We start from the raw sequence: 17,871 nt of genomic DNA on the forward strand, positions 1-17,871 counted from the left end.
CTAGTTCTGCAATTCTGTACATTTGTAAAGCTATTTCTTAATGCAGTGAGTTGCAAACGTCTTAACTCTAATTAGGTATGTTATGAGACAACTAGATACTACATGGATACTGCATCGTATCAATAAATACAGTATAGAAGTCCCGATAGTTTTGTTCAGATTAAATAGATTCTCTCTTTCTCTGCGCATATGGGCGCCTGAATTTAAATTTTCAAGTGTTTGCCAGCTATAAGGATGATTGCTTTTGTTCTTTTCTCACTTTAGCTGTAGGAGAAAACCTTAGAACTTACAGATACACATGAATGAGAAGGCAGGGGTGGGGAGACAAAGAAAATTACCGAAACACAAAGAAAATGACTGTTAATCCAATGCATATGTACCTACCATTTATTTTCATTTATAAAACTCTGCATCAGAATTTGAAAAAACTCTGCTAGGTACAGGTGACAGACAACAGAGGGCCCTGTGAATGAACTCTAGCACATACCTTGATATGCTTCACTGTGGTTCTCAGCTGATGATGAGGAGGGAGCTAGGATTTCTACTTGCTGTTCAGTTTATAGCTCCTTTTTTCATATCAGTGTCTGGCTGTTAGTTGCTATATTTGAATTTCTCTATCCTACTTCTTAGGAAAAGTCACCCTCTTTCTAATATGAGTGGTTATTCCTTTTGCTTTATCCTTCCTCCAGTCCCTTTTACTCTACGCTTCGTCTAGCCTCCTGCTGGTTTATGAAGAGGTTACAGCTACTTTTGTCTCCCTATCTCCTGAGTAGTTCTGGTGCCTGTCTGGGCTACTGCTGTGTGAAAAGCAGCCAGGAAACTGACGAGCATCTTCTAATTTCACTGTAGGAGGCACAGCAGAGGAAGTGTTGCTGTCTGACTGTAATATGTGACACACACCATTATTATTAAATAATTGTCTGACCCCTCACTCCCACAATTGCAAAATTGTGAAAATTTAAATCTATAAGCATCAAGTTTTAAAAACCGATTAGCTGAAATTATTAAAATAAACTCAAAAGCCTAAATGTGTGCGTTAGCTTCTGTGGTATTAAAGAAAGCAACAACTGTCAACTGGGGCAGCGATTGATGTTCTGTGGCTCTCTGCACTAGAGAACGCAATGGCAGCAGCAGCAGCAAATTTATCTCAGAGAATATTGGGCTCTTCTGCAGCCTTCTCTGATAAGAAAGATGGAGCCACACCAACAAACTGGAGTAGAGGCACTGCCAGCCTTGGGGCTGGAACTGGCCATTATTTCTGAGTGAACTGAGATTCACTTCCCATGGCCTTTTAGTGCCCCCCACTCTAATCCATGGATCATTCCGACTTCTGTGAACCCTCTCTGACGATGTTTAAAGCAAAGCCCAGGCTGTGAGGCTCATTGCCGGCGGGCTACGCTCCTTGACCAAAGGGCTGGCAACGGGGGGCGGGTGTTTGAAAACGGGTCTGTTTTGAACCCTGCAAAGTGCAAACTTTCGATCCCCGCCTCCCCGCTTGGTTGGGCCCCAACTCTGCTTGAACTGCCGCGGGGGGAGGGCGGGCGCCGGGAGGGCGAGGCCGCCCCAGGGCGGACAGCAGGCGGGGTGCAGCTGTTGCTCGCAGGTGCCCGGCAGCCCGGCCCAGCCCTGTCCTCGCTGCACTGGCTCTGCGCCGCGTCCTTGTGCCCGGGCGTGGGGGGGGAGAGGCGGCCGCTGCCGCCGCCTGCGCGCGAGAGGACCCCGCCGCGCCCCGTAGTGCTCGCTCGATTCCTCCCTCCTTCCTGCCCAGAGGCGGCTGCCTGGGCGGGGGCGGGAGAGCGGGAGCCCGGCACCCTCCCGCCGGCGCGGTGCACGCGGAGCAGGCGCTGGGGGGCGCGTGTGAGCCTGCGCCGCTCGCAGGAGCCGGCACGTAGCGAGCGACCTGAAGGCGCCAGGAGCTGCCCGGCCCGCTCGGCTCAGCCCCCTGCCAGCCCTCGGGCCCGGAGACGGCCTGGGGCCGAGTTCCTGCGCGGCGGGCGCCCCGCCACTCTCTGGGTAAGTGCTCTCGCCCCAGCTCGGGGCAGCCCGTCCCGGGGCTCCGCTGGAGGCGGGCCCGACTGGCACCAGTGTCGGTGGGGGGCATGAGCCGGTGCTCGCTGCAATGCACCCGCCTCACGCACTGCCTGGGGGAGGTGACAGAAGAGAAGAGTTCGTGGAAGTGCCCCGGGGAGAAGCGGGCTGGCCGCTGTGTTGACAGCTGCCTGCTCCACTTCCTGCTTGTTTGGGGGCAAGGGTGGGGATCGAGTCCTCCGGTGAGATCTCTGCTCAGGGGGGCTCGGAAGCTCGGGGGCTCTCGTTGGATGCCCTCTCAGCGCTGAACAGCCTGGGCCGGGGTGCTGCTTACGGCAGAGCATCTTCTGTTCTGAGAGCTTTTGGCTGAGGGTCACGTTGGGGCGCAGCCGAATGAGTCCAGGGAACTCAGGCATTCCCGCCTTTGTCTTGGGAGCATCACGCAACAAACGGTTGTGCACCCGTTTCCTAGAAATAGTGAAGGGGCACAGGAAGAAGGGTGTAATCAGGCATTTGTGCCCATGTGTGATTTTTTTCACTGCAGGGCGGTCTAAACACCTGAGCTGGATCTACACTAAAGCATGTATTGCCACTGTCAGAGTACAGCTGCACCACTGCTGGAAAACGAATACTTCATTACTGGCAGTGGGTGCACCCAGAATATTATGACAGTTGTTAGTGAAAACTAAAATAACTTTGCCATTTTAAAAAAGTTAGCTTAATTTTTTGGGCAGGGTGTATGTTGTGTGGAGAGTCCACAATTTCCTTTTCTTTACTCTTCCCGAGAAAGGTTCCTTATTGTTACAATCCTTCCTTCAGATCAGGTACACAATATGTAATTACATCCAGAGTCTGTCAACACTGCTCCATATGTCAGAAGGAGCAAGAGTGATATTTTGAAAGCAACACAGCGTTCTTCTTGTAATGACTGAAGGCTCGCTCAGGTAGTGCAGGGTACTGGGAATGTGAATTTAGATCCCTTAAACCCAATTAACAGGCTTACCATTCCTTTAATATTCATATTCATCTAAAAGAAGAGTGCATGCAGGACAGTTATGACATATGTGTAACTATTTTTAGCACAGTTTTAAAAGATTGAGACCTTGTGTGTTGCATTTTATTTAGAAAAGAAGCTAATACTGCAGTAGGAAACTGCTGCAGTACAGATGGAGGGATTTGTGACCCCAATTAAATCCAGAGATTGAGTGGAACATTCCTGTAGACAATAAATAAAAATGTACTCTTGCCATGTATTAAAACACAAATGGCTGTGAGCTATGGATGGTGGTAATAATGGCAAAAGAATGATCAGGAGTTACTTTATAGTGATGAAATATAAAATAGTCAAACTTTTAAACTTTTCTGTCAGCACTGAACAGCAATACTATTGGCTGAAGCACAGATCAAACCTCTCTACTTCTGTGCACTCTCAGCTGGCAACATCTGTAATCTGGCATGATTTTAGTTAGCCGGAGGACCACTTGCCATGGGTGTAGCCGTGTTTTCCATGGTCCCATAAAGTTTGTTTGCAGCATCCATTCCTGGTTGTCTGTGTTCTTTGCTATTCTTTAGCTGTAATTTACCCCTAAATGTCTTCTAAGAGCCCAGTAAGCAGTGCAAAGTGTTGGTAATGCTGCTAGCCAATAATGACCTCCCATGGTCCAACAAATTTTCACATTTGACAGTGTTCAGATCCCAAAGGTGCTGGATTAGAGTGGTTCAACCTGTAGTAAGAGAGGAGGAAAACAAACAGGTTAAATGGGAAATGAATGTGTTACATGATGTGGTTTCTTCATAAGAATTCATAGAATTTAGTCAAATGAAAAATTAATGCCTTCAAGCATACGTTTTTGTGACATTCTGGACTTGTCACTGAATAGGTAAAGGGAAAGGATGTTCAGGGTGTAACATGCTTTGACAGCTGCATACCTTTTTCCTGCTTCAACACTGTAGCTTATCCAGGAAGCTGGATTGTTTCTATAGCCTTTGTAAACAGAAGGCGTTTTTTGACCTTTTAGAGTGCTGATTTGTTAAAAAATATTTAAACTCAGATAATATTAAACTGATTAAGAAGATTGAAAACCCAAAATGTCAGACAGCAGAATATTAATTTCTGTTGTCTACAGTTGCACATAGCAACAGATGTCAAAAGCAGGAACAGTAAACGATTTCCTTAATTTGCTGATAGTTTCCAGATTTGTTTATTATACAGTTCATTTTGTAATTCACAGCACAATCAGATGCATGTTACCACCTTCTTGAAAAGAAGCTTCATTGTTTCTTTACACTCTGTTTCACTGTTTTTAATTCATCTGAGGCCATACAACAAAGTGCTGGTTAAAATGAGCCTGGGCAATAGTTACTTTAGGTGTGGTTATCATCATCAAGCTGAAGGACTTATCCACGATTTAAAGCAGAGCAAAATTTATGGCCTGATCCAAACCCCCCTGAAGTCAGTGGAAGGATTCCTTGAAGAGTCAGGATTTTCAGAAAGTTACATGATGGGTGAGAAATTACTTGCAAATTTTGTGAGACACATTGATTTTTGGAATATATATCAGTTAGGATTGTAGAAGTGAAGGAATAGATAATAAATCACCATAGGTCTGTCTGCAGGTGGGTGGATAGTGCAGAGGCAGGATATAGTACATAAAAGCATCTTTAAGATAATACCTATTTGCTGTTCTTTTTCTTTGTCTAGTAGATCAAATTAAAACTATTTGAAAATTAAAAGCATCTTATGACATGATATGGTACAGTGTGTCCCAGGCCTGACACAGCTACATAGCACTGCATGTGTGATATGACTTAAGCAATTCCTCATACTTATTTAAATCCTGTAACAGTAAAAGAGATTGAAATCCTCATTTGAAGACAAAAATGAAAGGACAGAAATTATAAATTGGAAGCTGCTTGCCTTAGAGAATAATCTAATTTTATGTGATACAGAACAGGACGGGAGAATTGAGTGTATAATCTTTACTAAAATGATGAAAACTCTTATTTAGTGACAGTGACACCTCCCACCCACCTGTCATTCATGTGTCTCAAGAATAGTCTTGTTGTTTATACTTGTATGCGCTTTCAGGCTGATGTGTTTTAAATGAATCAATCAGTGGGGTGCAGTCAACCTGTATCTCAGGCGTCAGCTTGAGAGGCAGTGCTCTATAACAGTTGTCCAAATTCCAGAATTCTGCCCACAGGCTGAAACGCTGCCCAGAAGCCCAGAGTAGTTTGATTTTTCTGCTGAAGTGATCATCAGTGAATTAATTTTACTTTGCTATGTTTGAATTATCATTTGGGCTTCACAGCAAACACTTTGTAGAGACAAATGGCTACATTTTTCTCTCTTATAAAACCAACTATTGCCTTCCCTCAGAGTAGCTAAGACAGTTCAGGGAGATGAAAAGAATCTTTTCTCCATCTCAGTATCTGGTGTGGAGTGATTTCATGTCAGCTCTGCAGCCTGCCTCCATGGGCTGACATGGTGGCTGGGGCTTTTTTTATCCTCTGTGTAGAGAGTGAGGCCTGTGAATTTATGTGGTGGTGGAGTCCTGACCACTTCCTTGTACTTCCCCTGACACGTTGTCAGTCTACGCTAACTCCTCTGTGAGGTCTGTCTTCCTCTCTAGCCAGGAACTGAGGAGTGTTTGGTACTTCTCTATTCCTAGTCTGTAGTTTCAGCCCTGCATATTCAGAATGTTATTTTTGCAGCCATAAGAGCAAAGATTTTGACCCCAGCCCTGGGTCGAACTTGTTGTAGATACAGTCTGGGAGAGTGGGTGTGGCACTGCTTTTGGCCCTTATGGACTCTAGAGCTGCTAGGATCCCGTTTGCCCTGGGCATAAGTAGTGTGTTGACACTGGCTGCTCTAATTTATGCCTTCCCTGCAGTGATTTTCAAGGGGCTTTGTAGCAACCAGAATGGCTGAAGCTGAGTGCATTCCACCTATATCTTTCATCCCTTCACACTTCCTTCTTTCCGCTGGATGTCCTCCCAGTATGCCCCTGCAACAGAGACTGTGATGAAGTGTAGTAGGATAATCTCTGGTGCACAGATCTGTCTGATGTATTAGAGAGTGCTGCTTCTGGGCTGGCAAGGTTTGCTCTTCCTACATCTGAATTTAGAATCAAAGGAGACAATAAAGCTTTAAATCATGCTGGCCTAGGCAGGAATCAGGGTGATGCTGAATGAGTTGCTGGTAGCTGCCCAAGGAGTGTGAATGAGTGATGACAGGGGTGCAGAGATCCAGAAGGCATGCTGCAGCAGGACAGTTTACTGGTCCCAACCCAAAGACGGTGGTGACTTGGAAGAATGGAGTTTACCAAAGTCTGCAGGGAGAGATTAAGGTTGAGGTACAGTAAGGGAAAATGCGTGTGCAGGCCTTTATTGTTTTAAACCTTTGCTCTGCATGATGTGTACCTTTGTGTGAATCAGTGAATAATGCTTTATTGTGCAGAAGCAGTTTTTGAGTTATTTAAATCAGCCACTGTCTCAGACTTCAGAGGAAAAGGGCAGTTACCAAATACCATTAGGTCTGGTGAGTGCTCCAACCTAAAGATCCAGTCTAGATTCATAGATTTCAAAGCCAGAAAGGATTGTTGTCATTTATTCTGGCCTCCTGAAGAACACACATAACTTCCCCAAAATAATTCCATGAGCAGAGTTTTGAGAAAAGTATCCAATCTTAATTTTAAAAAATGTTGATGGGGGACACACTGCAATGGTTGAAAGAGGGGTAGGTCTGTGCAGTTTCACCTTTGGGGTTGAAGGTAGTAAAGCCACTCAAGAGGGACGGTTGGAGATTGAAACATAGCTCAGTTTGTAATTAAGACCCATGTTAAGCATTGTGTTTGTGAGTAGTCCCGTTCACATTAATGGGACTACCCATAGGCCTAAAGAGAAGCATTCACATGAAAGTTTGCAGGATCAGTTTCTAAAGCAGAAAGTTGTCCTTAGTTTACATTAATTAGACCACATTGAATTCAGTGGCATTAAACTGGTGTAATTTAGGATAGAAACTGTCTTTACATTAGGACAAAAAGAAGAGAAGGAAGTCACACAGAAAGAATGGATCTGAGGAACAGAAGACAAAGCGGACTCCAAGGGACACTGAGGCTGCTTAGATTAATGAGATAGACATTTTAAGGATGAAAATTATGTTCCTTTGCCTCTTGGGCACTGCTAAAATTGAATTTCAAAAATCTGATTTTTCTATTGCTGTTCATCATTTTAGTTCCAAAAATTTACTTTTTTGATCCATATGAAAATGGAGTAAGTGTGGACAAGGAAAGTGATTCAAGTATTTATTTTTTTTAAAAAGCAAGTTGATGCCAAGAATCTTTGAGTTCATATTAAATACACTACAGCAGTTCAGTAAGTGTGGAAGTATGACAAAACAGCTGGCTGTTTAGCATAGTTTAATCTTTAGATTTAGCATTGAAAATAACATGTTACTCTGCTGTAATGTTAGATGTCTCCAGTAATGTCTGCAACATTTTGTAGAATTGGACTAAAAGAGTATTGGAGATTGCAGTTGGAGCTGGGCCACAATATTATGAATAAAACACTTCTCATCACTTTTTAAAATACCTTTTAAACACTTTTTAAATAAAAAATGACTTTTAAAACTTGAGCATTTTCATAAAAAATGTTTGATTAAAATAAAAAAAAGCCTGGGAAACTGGGGAAAAAACAAAACTGGAAAATACAGTTTAGATGAAATGACGTAAGATGGGTGCACAACTGGCTGAAGACAGTATTCAGAACAATTATCAATGGTTCACTGTCGAACAGGGAGGGTGTATCTAGTGGAGGTCCACAAGAGTCAGTTGTGGGTCTGGATCTATTTCATATTTTCATTGATGACTTGCATAATGGCGTAATGAGTAGTCTTTCAAAATCTGCACATGACACGTAGCTGCAGGGAGTTGCAAGCACTTTGAAGGGCCGGGTTAGAATTCAAACCAACCTTGACAAATTGGTCTGAACTCAATAAGATGAAGTTCAGTGAAGACAAATGTGTAATACTTGACAAGGAAGGAAAAAATAAACGCACAAGTACAAAATGGGAAATAACTGGTGAGGAGTAGTACTGCTGAAGAGGATCTTTAATTTATAGTGGATCACAAAGGGAATATGAGCCAACAGTGGGATGCACCTATGAAAAAAGATTAGTAATGTTCTAGAGTGTATTAATGGGAATATCACATGTAAGACAAAGGAAGTAATTGTCCCTGTGCAGCATTTGTGAGGCCTGAGCTGGACTACAGCGGCCAGGTCTGGATGTCCTACTGTAGGAGAAGTAGGGACACATTGGAGAGAGTACAGAGGAGAGCTACAAAAAATGACAAAAGGTTTAGAAAACATGATCTAGTAAGTTTTGGAGGAAAGAAAAATGACTGGGGGGTCCTGATAATGGTCTTTGTATGCATTAAGAGTGTAAGTAAACAGGACTGATCAGTTGTTCTCCATATGCACTGAACGTAGGTTAAGAATTAATAGGCTTAATCTGCAGCAAGGAAGATTTAGATGAGATATGAAGGAAAACATTCTGACTTTCTGGATAGTTGAGTTCTGGAGTAGGCTTTCAGGGGAAAGTGTGGAATCCCCACTGGATGTTTTTTGAGAGCAGGTTGGATAAATGGCTGGCAGATATAAGCTAAGTTTTACCTTGTCCTGCCACTGCTTAGTAAGCTGGACTTAATGACTTCTCAAGGTTCCTTCCAGCCCTATATATTTGCAATAAATATACAGTACTCAGTTTTTTGGCCTTTACTTTTCCTCCTGTTTCTCCCTCTTTTTTCCTTTTCTCTCCCTTTTTCAGTGGTAAGTTAGAAAAAGCAGGGGGAGGGACAAAAGTGGAAGAGGAAAACATAATTAAAAGAGAGAAGGAATTCAGACAGGAAAATTTTAGTTACATGTTTGTGAAAAGTTTTAACAATGAAAATCTTTTCCTTTTCAAAACTACAGATGAAAATGACTTCAGAATATTGTGACTGTTCTGAATCCTCCCTCCCAACATTGTTTGACCAGTTCTCAGTGCAATATGATAAGATGGACCACATGCTCTCCAGGCAGATTTTCCTGTGTACAGTAGTCCCTCAAGTTATGCAAGGGTTGTGTTCCTAGGCATCCTCATATAACTTGAATTTTGTGTAAGTTGAGCAGGGGGGCAGCTTTCTTCCCCAGTGGAATGCACGTTCTGTAGCCAGGGAAGCAGCAGGAGCACCTGGAGCTCCTTTTGAAAGTTAAGTCCTGGGGTTGGGTGGGGGGCAGGTGGGGAGGGTTAAGCCTGGTGGTGGGTTGGAGCCTTGGTAGGGGGGCAGTGAGGTTAGGCCTGGGGTGGGTTAGGGTTGCAGGGGGAGCAGGGCGATGGTGAGCTAGGGCAATGTGGCCCTGTGTGGGGGGTTAAGCCAGAGCCGCGTGCAGGGGTAGTGAGCCGGGGGGCAGGGAGGGATTAAACCAGGGCCATGTGTTGTCAGGAGTGTTGAGCCAGGGCCGGGGGAGTGGGATTCTGAGTTGTGCTTAACTTGTATTAACGCGAGTTAAGCACAACTTGAAATTGTGCATTTTGAGGGATTACTGTACTTTTATAGAGCTCTTCCTTTTGGTTGTGGATGAGGGGGAGGCTCCTGTCCCCTAAATGCATACAGCTAGATGGAAGGAACATAACACAGAGGCTGGGCCTCCACACAGGCTTCTCATACCCCTGTGGCAGCCACACTTTCTCTGGAGTTATGCTGTCATATGATTATTGCAGACTAGTGCACTGAAAAATAGTCTCTCTCTTTCTCTGGTAGGGGAAGGGAGAGTGATTTGCAGCAGCTTTGGGGCAATTACTGCTGCTCCAACCAGTAGTAATTTGTAGGTGGATCCCTTGTCAAAAATCAGACTGGCTCTGTAGGGAACACAGTTTGTGTAGTGGTTCCTTACCCCTAATAAGCTCTGAGTACAAGACCTTGTGAAGGAGCTGCTGTGATATCTGAGTAGTGGGAGACAGAATGCAGTTGACCCTTTCCTTTTCCCGTGCTATTTCCTTGATATGTTTCATACCACAATTCCTGCACCCTTGTGGAAAACAGCACATATTTTGTGGAGGTTGGCTATCCCTAAACTCACTGAGCTGCCTGCAGCAGATGAAATGTGAAACATCTTCACTTTTGGAGCATGACTAAGTAATGTAGTGATTGAGCTCTTCTGTTGTGTATTCAAAAATTGTTCAACTAGTATCGTAAATAGAGGAGAAAGATAGTCCTGTGATTAGTGTGCTAGCATGAGAGTTGATTCAAGTCCCTGCTCTGCAAAGCCTTCCTATATGACCTTGACCAAATCACTTAGGTCTTGTCTTCTGTGCCACACTGTATTGGGGCTGCTGCATCAATGCAGCGCATCTGGTGAAGGTGATGGGAGAGTGCTCTCCCATTGATGTATTTCCTTCTCCTTAATGAAAAGTGGAAGCTATGTTGGCAAGATGGAAATTTACAGTAAGTTATAGTTTAGCTAGGTCATTTGCCTCAGTTTTCCATCCGTTAAACAGGTTAATTGTAATTGTAGGTAGTCCGTTGTGTCCGACGATGATGTCTTGAGCTTGCACAGGCTCATTGGTTGTGGACTTGCATGTGGCTGAGGAGTCCAAGCTTTGAACAGCGTGGGCGTTCACGGTGGGGGCAAGGGAATTGTCCTGGCTCGGTTGGTGAGGCTGCTGCTGTTGCTTTCGTCCTCTCACAAGCATCAATGAGGCGTGTGCATCACTGGTCTTCAGAGTTGTCATACGCGTGCCGTACGAGAGCACGCCAGCCTGTTCTGTCTTTTGCATGCTGCTCTAGCTGATCTGGTTTTAAACCAGCATGAGCAATGTTGGCCTTCACATAGTCTTTATATATCTTGCGAGGCCTACCTTGATTCCTTTTGCCCTGGGAGAGTTCACTGAAGAGGAGTTGCTTAGGGATTCTTGACTCCTCCATTTGTATTACGTGCCCTGTCCAGAGAATCCGGGCTTTCAGAATCATGGCTTCGATGCTCATGGTTCCTGCTCTGTCCAGGATTTCCAGGTTTGTAACTCTGTCCTGCCATCGAATGTGCAGTAGTGACCTCAGGCTGCGTGTGTGGAAGCGCTCCAGCAGTTGTATACAATATTCTCTACTTCAGAGTAGTGGTGTCAGGAAAAATTCACTAAAGATGTGAGGTACTCAGATAGTGTGGCATCGGGATCCATACAAATACCTATAATGGACAGATTAGCTGTTGTTTGATATTCATGATCAGAAGCAGCAGTCCTGTTAATTTAGCTCTAGTTATTATCATGTATTTTAGCCTCAGCGTGGAGAAGGAGAATATGATGGAATGTGGTGTCACATACAGAACTCTGAGTTCATAGTTGGTTTGGCTCACAGTTAAAGTGTTGGTTTTAGAGCTTGTTGCAAAAGTCATCCAAAATTGGTCACAATCTGTGGTCAGTTTGTGCTTATGAGACCCACCTTTACAGTTGCAGCCCAGGGTAAAAACAGTCATAAAGAAGTTTGCTTAGCACCTGCCTATCATTGTGCCTGATTGTAGGAAGTGGTGTCTGCCTCTCACTTTCCTGAGCAGAAAAGGGTCGCTACGTTTACTCAAATGAAAAAGGAAAGCAAAGATTTGCTTTATGAGTATGTGGAGATAATGGGCCAAATTCAGTCCTGCTGCACATTAACCATATTTATTTCAACTGAGAACAAACTTTGTTTAGCTGTGTTTAAGCAGAGGCTGTTATGCTTGTCCTGAAGTGACAACGAGCTTATAATGAGCGACCTTGTGTGCTGGCTGAGCCCTGAGTGAATCAAAACCACCTAGTCAGTTGCTGAATTGTTTTCCATTTCACCGTTAGCAAAAAAAACTTTCACATTAGTTTCTCGAACAGGGAATAGAGAGGTTCATTCCCTCCTGGGAGTTTGCATCCTTGACAGAAGCCTTTGCAAGGGCACAGTGGTAATGATGTTAGAGTATTTTGTTAGTTAGATGAATATAGAAATGCTTTCTAAAGCTGGGGTCAACTTCTGTGACATTATGTTTATAAATGGAGAGATTTCTGAACTGTTCCCCTGGCTTCCTCTACATGAAACAAGAACAGTACATGGAAGATGTTTAATATAATCGCAATGAGGCTTACAAGTATGGATTTCTTATAGTAGTACATATAAACTTTTCAGATTTTGAAATTTTAGATGGGTAAAATGGACAAATGACTTTTTTTTTTTCGATTTCCCGCCCCCCAGTTTTGGCCAACTCTGTAAATAAAAACAAAGAATTTTTTGGTAGCTATAATAAAGAAAGGAATATGTGATTTAGCATAACAGATTTGCTAAAGTAAACTTAAAATAATTGTGATTGTTTTCAGTGTTTTGTAGCTGTCCATTGATAAAGATAATTCACATTAATAAGTTTTAAAAGAACGGGTGTAGTTGCTTTGGATCACTAATATTGCTTTTAATAAGTCTTGGAAATCTGGAGACATTCCAGGAGACTAGAACTAAACTAATATTTTGTCAATATTTAATTATAGGCCTGTCAGGCTGACATTAACCATGGGCAAAATAAACAAAAAAGAACAACAAAACTCCCCAAAAAACTTTTAAGTAGCTGATAAAGGATTAGTTAAGTCTTTACTGCAGGTAATATGAGGGAGATTCTCAAACCTGAGCCATTATTTTTAGTTGATGAATTTGCAAAGTTGTCTTAGACTCAGGAGTCAGCAGAGACAGTTTAGGATATCTGAAACAGTAAAGCATAATAACTTGCCAATATCATTCAAGAATTCTGAAGGAATTCAGATGTAAAACTGTAGAATTGCTAATGGTTATCAGCAGTGTTTTTTTTGCAATGCTATGGCCTGATATGCCACGTTGGCACCTTGGGCAGCCCCTTTGGCAGCTCCAGTGCCGGGAACCCGTCTGAGGCTGGGGTAGCTCTGCAGCTGTGGGTCTGGGAGCTGGCCGCGGCATGGAGCTCCACCAGCAGCCCCAGGTACCTGAGTGGGGTACCACCCCCAACTCCGCAGACCTGGGCAGTGAGCTGGCTGGGATGCAGAGCCCCACTGGTAGCTGCAGTTCTGGACACCTGGCTGGGGCCAGCGAAACCCCGTCAGCCCCAGGATTGGGAGCCAGCTGGGGCATGGAGCTCCACTGATATCTCCAGCTCTAGAGACCCTGTGGTGGGGAAGGGTCTCTGTCGATAGAGATCTGTGGACAAAACACCAGTTGGGAAGTTCTGGGGGGGCCCTCTGTCAACAGGCAAGGCCTCTGCGATGCCGTACAGCCCTGTCTGCTGTGGTTCCAGGGCGCTGTTTTGCTGATAGTGTGGCGAAGCTGTCTGGCTGCTCTCTGGTTGCTCTTTTGATCTACCCTGTGGTCTGGACACAATCTGTTGACAGAATCAAAACAAAAAGCAGTCAAGTAGCACTTTAAAGACTAGCAAAATAGTTTATTAGGTGAGCTTTCGTGGGACAGACCCACTTCTTCAGAGCATAGCCAGACCAGAACAGACTCAATATTTAAGACACAGAGAACCAAAAACAGTAAGCAAGGAGGACAAATCAGAAAAAGATAATCAAGGTGAGCAAATCAGAGAGTGGAGGGGTGGGGGGGAAGATCAAGAATTAGATTGAGTTAAGTATCCAGACGAGCCCCTATAGTGACTCAGAAAGTTCACATCCCGATTTAAAACATGTGTTAATGTTCCGAATTTGAATATAAATGTCAATTCATCCGTTTCTCTTTCTACAAAGGAGCGATAATTTCTTTTCAGTAACACACATACCTTGAGGTCATTGACAGAAGTTTTGTTGCAAGATCTCTTTCAACACGAACTTCTGCTGACAAATCCCTGTTGCCTAAACGTATATATAGAAGCTAATAAAGTTAGGAACAGTTAGAAAAGGGATAGATGAGTAAAACTGCAAATATGTAGCTACTGTAAATTCATGGCACACCTACACTTGCTATCCTGTGTGCATGTGAGCAATATTCATTTCAAATATAGGCAAATCAATCATACATCTAGGAACAAAGTATGCAGACCACAATTACGGGATTGGTGAGATTATCTTGCAAAGCAGTGACACTGAAAAAAGACTTGTGGATCAAGGTGGATAAACTGCTGAGTGTTAGTGCAAAGGTCACAAGGGCCAATGAAATCCTTGGATGTCTAAACACAGAACTATTGAGAAGGTACAGAGAAGGGTTGTATGGCTTCTGTATTTGGCACTGATTTGACAACTGCTGGAATACTGAGTCTCATTCTGATGCTCTCAGTTCAAGAAGGATGGTGATGATAAATTTTAGACTGTTCAAAGGAGCATCATAATCACTAAAGGATTGGAAAAATATGTCTTATGGTGGGAGGCTGAAGGAGCTCAGTCTCTTTATCTGAAGAAAGAGAGTTATGGAATGACTTGATCACTGAAGGAACAGAAGTTTAACAATAGAGAGCTCATCAATCTAGCAGACAAAATTATAACAAGAACCAAAGAATGGAGATTTAAACTAGACAAATTAAGCCTAGAAATAAGATGTATTTCTAATAGTGAAGGTAATTAACCATTGGGATGGTTTATCTTATAGTAGATTCTCCATCTATGGCAATCTTTAAATGAAGATTGGATGTTTTTCTATGAGTGATTTTTTTTTTAAATAGAAAATTCTAAATGATTGTAGCTATATAAATCTCTCTCTTCTTTCAGAATTCCAGTACTGTGCAATCAAAGGAATCTTCATTACCAGGAACTGAAACTCTGGTGGATTATTCCTGGGTCCCTTGATGATTATAAATGGAGCCCCTGTCATTCAAAGTTAAAAAACTACAAATGCGCACTGATACCTGTGTGGATTTTAGTCTCCATCTTGTTGGTTCTCTGCCAGTGCATTCTCTAACCACCATGCCAATGCTGCCTTGGATCGTGGCAGAGATTCGGCGGCTCAGTATGCATTCTTCAACGGAGGAGCCTAGCACTGGCCAAATCCGGCTGTATGTTTCACCAGCAAGCCTGCGATGTGAACCAGACACAGGAAAAAGCCAGCAGTGGGATCCTTTGAGTTGTTCCAGCCTGTTTGAGTATAAGCCACAGCATGTCAACAAACTGATTCACAATAGCCATGATCCAAGTTATTTTGCTTGTCTGATAAAGGGTGGAACAGTAAATCAGCAAAGTATTTGTTATGTATTCAGAGCTGCAGATCAAACAAAAGTAAGTAATAACGCAATCCCCAGAGCTTGCTTTGCTCCCTAAGATATTAGATGTTGATTTATAGGACATGATATAAATTCAGAAAAATTAGTGCTGTGAATTTTAAAATGAGGTAGCTCTTCTGGTGTTTGGATCTTTTCAATGCAGTCTAAGATGTTGAAACTCTTTTTACAAAATAAGACCTCAGTTGTGCAAAGCATTAACACATGGGCTGAAGTGTAAAAACACATAGTTTTGCTGTATCAGGTTAGGCATATGAGTAAATCAGGACTTGGTTTACAGTAAGTTAGTCATATGGGCTGAAATCCTGGCCCTGCTGAAGTCAGTGGGAGTTTTTCTGTTGATATCAGTGGGGCTAGGATTTCACCCATAAGCTGTCATGAACTTTCTTTAATCCTTCATTATGAGTTGCTTGTGTTCCCTCTGAAAAGGCTGTTATGCTAAATATAGGCACCCAGTTTTGCTTGTTTTACTTATGTGAATAATCTGCTAAGCCCACTCCCTTACGCGAGTAGGGTGAGTAAAGCTGGCCAATAAGTTTGAGCTGATTTGTAAAGTTTAGTGGGTAGAGCGGTAACACTGATGAGGTATTTAATTGTGTTTATTAATATTGGAGGTGGAGCTCACACTGGGCCACAGCCATCATGCCTTGCTCATGAGAGAAGCCCTACTGGAGCACCTCAGAGAGACTGTTTGCATGGGTACAGCATATCAGATGTATTGACAGCTACGTGCCCTCCAGCAGGACTGGATGTAACATCAAATTCATGGTCTCTGGCTCAGAGCTGGATACGTGGTTATGGGCACAGCTTTAATTAATTCCTCCAAGATAAAAAGATAGATAATCAAGCCAACAGCCAAATGGGGACCTAAATCACAAGTACTTCAGTGAGAAAATACAGCCAAATTTAAGAAAGGGGCTGCTCGATATGCTGTAAGATGTATGCATTTAGGGGTGTGAAGTAGATATCTTAGGACTTGGTACTGAGTAGAAAGAAATTGTTAAAATGATCATATTAGATCACTGTGCAGATTGTGGTTTTGTTAGGATCATGGTTAATGAACAACTTTGGTCACCTCTAGAACAATTTCTATTGTAACAGAGTGAAAGAGAAAGTACATTTCCACTTGTTGTATAAGACTTCTGGAGAGATTTGAAATAATTGAGAGAGTGAAGTACAAAGGTTTGGGGTTACGATTTCAACTATGTCCATAGATTTTTGTGTTGGAGGGGTAGCTGTGTTAGTCTGGATCTGTAACAGCAATGAAGGGCCCTGTGGCACCTTATAGACTAACAGAAAAGTTTTGAGCATGAGCTTTCATGAGCACAGACTCACTTAATCAGATGGTCTTGGAAATCTTCAGGGCCAGGTATAACTAAGCCAGAGCAAGGGTGGGGATAACAAGGTTAGCTTAGTCAGCAAGGGCGAGGCTTACTATCAGCAGTTGATCTGGAGGTGTGAACACCAAGGGAGAGGAAGCTGCTTCTGTATTTAGCCAGCCATTCGCAGTCTTTGTTTAAGCCAGAGCTGAGGGCGTTGAATTTGCAGATGAGTTGTAGCTCAGAAATTTCTCTTTGGAGTCTGGTCCTGAAATTTCTTTGCTGTAGGATAGCTACTTTTAAGTCTGCTACTGTGTGGCCTGGGAGATTTTTGGAAGCCTGTGTCTGTGATCATTATTATTGTAATTTGGAGTTGTCTCATCTCCACTGTGATCTCCTTTATAGCGTCCATTTATTCTGTCTCTGGTGCGTGCATGTCATGTTATTGAAAGTTGTGCATGCTTATTAAAGTAAGAGAGAGAGCCTGAGTGCTATACATTGAGACAGCAAGGTACCCAGACTGGAAGCACAGCAGTGTCTTAGGATCATTATTGTTTTAATCTGGAATTGCTTCATCTCTGTGTGGTTCTTCTATAGAAGAAACAAATATTAGAAGTCTAATTTCTGTGAACTGAATGAGTCGGTAGACTCCCACTCCAGTCCATTACATCTCTAGTCCCAGAGGACACCTTCCAGTGCCAGCAACATTTGCTCTGAGGAATCAAACAGCAGGTTTCCAGATTTAGACTGTTGATGTGCTCAGCTTCCTCTCCGTTGCACCGATGGATGAAATATGTTCAGCATATTTTTTTTATTTGGGCCTATTTATTTAGCGAAAGACTCAATCATCCAAATTAGCTTGGTGACAGAGCTGATGTATCAAAGCCTTGTTGCCTTTGGAGCATTGACTTAAATTCAGGCCAGTGGGCATTCCCTACTGTTGATAAGAAAGGTTGCCCTTGTATTTTGCCTGGACTTAAACCAGATATTTAGATATTTATTTGTCAACCTTGATTTCTATTTTTGGTTCTCTGTGCCTTAAATATTGAGTCTGTTCTGGTGTGGCTATGGTCTGAAGAAGTGGGTCTGTCCCATGAAAGCTCATCACCTAATACATTATTTTGTTGGTCTTTAAAGTGCTACTGGACTGCTTTTTTGTTTTAACAGTATATAGACTAGCACAGCTTTCTCTGTGTTACAGATATTTAGAGGGTAAGAGGCTCTGTATCTCACTGTGCCAAGTATTTAACTCTACATAACTTCAAATCATGTTAGCATTTTGTAACCACATTTCCCTTCTTCT

General features: G+C 43.0%; 1 protein-coding gene across 5 annotated transcripts in view; it reads left to right on the forward strand.

Annotated features, from left to right (window-relative positions):
* Nucleotides 1–1,719: 1,719 nt before the first annotated feature.
* TBC1D1 (TBC1 domain family member 1) overlaps nt 1,720–17,871 on the forward strand; it is a 180,560-nt gene continuing 164,408 nt past the window's right edge. For 2 of the 5 annotated variants that reach the window (XM_074992592.1, XM_074992593.1), the window contains exons 1-2: nt 1,728–2,013; nt 14,744–15,247. In XM_074992592.1, the coding sequence (XP_074848693.1) occupies nt 14,831–15,247 (417 nt within the window). In that variant the 5' untranslated portion in view covers nt 1,728–2,013; nt 14,744–14,830. Of the gene's footprint in view, nt 2,014–14,743; nt 15,248–17,871 lie in introns of all 5 variants that reach the window. The other 3 variants (XM_074992595.1, XR_012645346.1, XM_074992594.1) reach the window with 3 other exon arrangements.

The sequence above is a fragment of the Carettochelys insculpta genome, chromosome 4 (assembly GCF_033958435.1).
Source record: "Carettochelys insculpta isolate YL-2023 chromosome 4, ASM3395843v1, whole genome shotgun sequence".
Taxonomy (NCBI): domain Eukaryota; kingdom Metazoa; phylum Chordata; order Testudines; family Carettochelyidae; genus Carettochelys; species Carettochelys insculpta.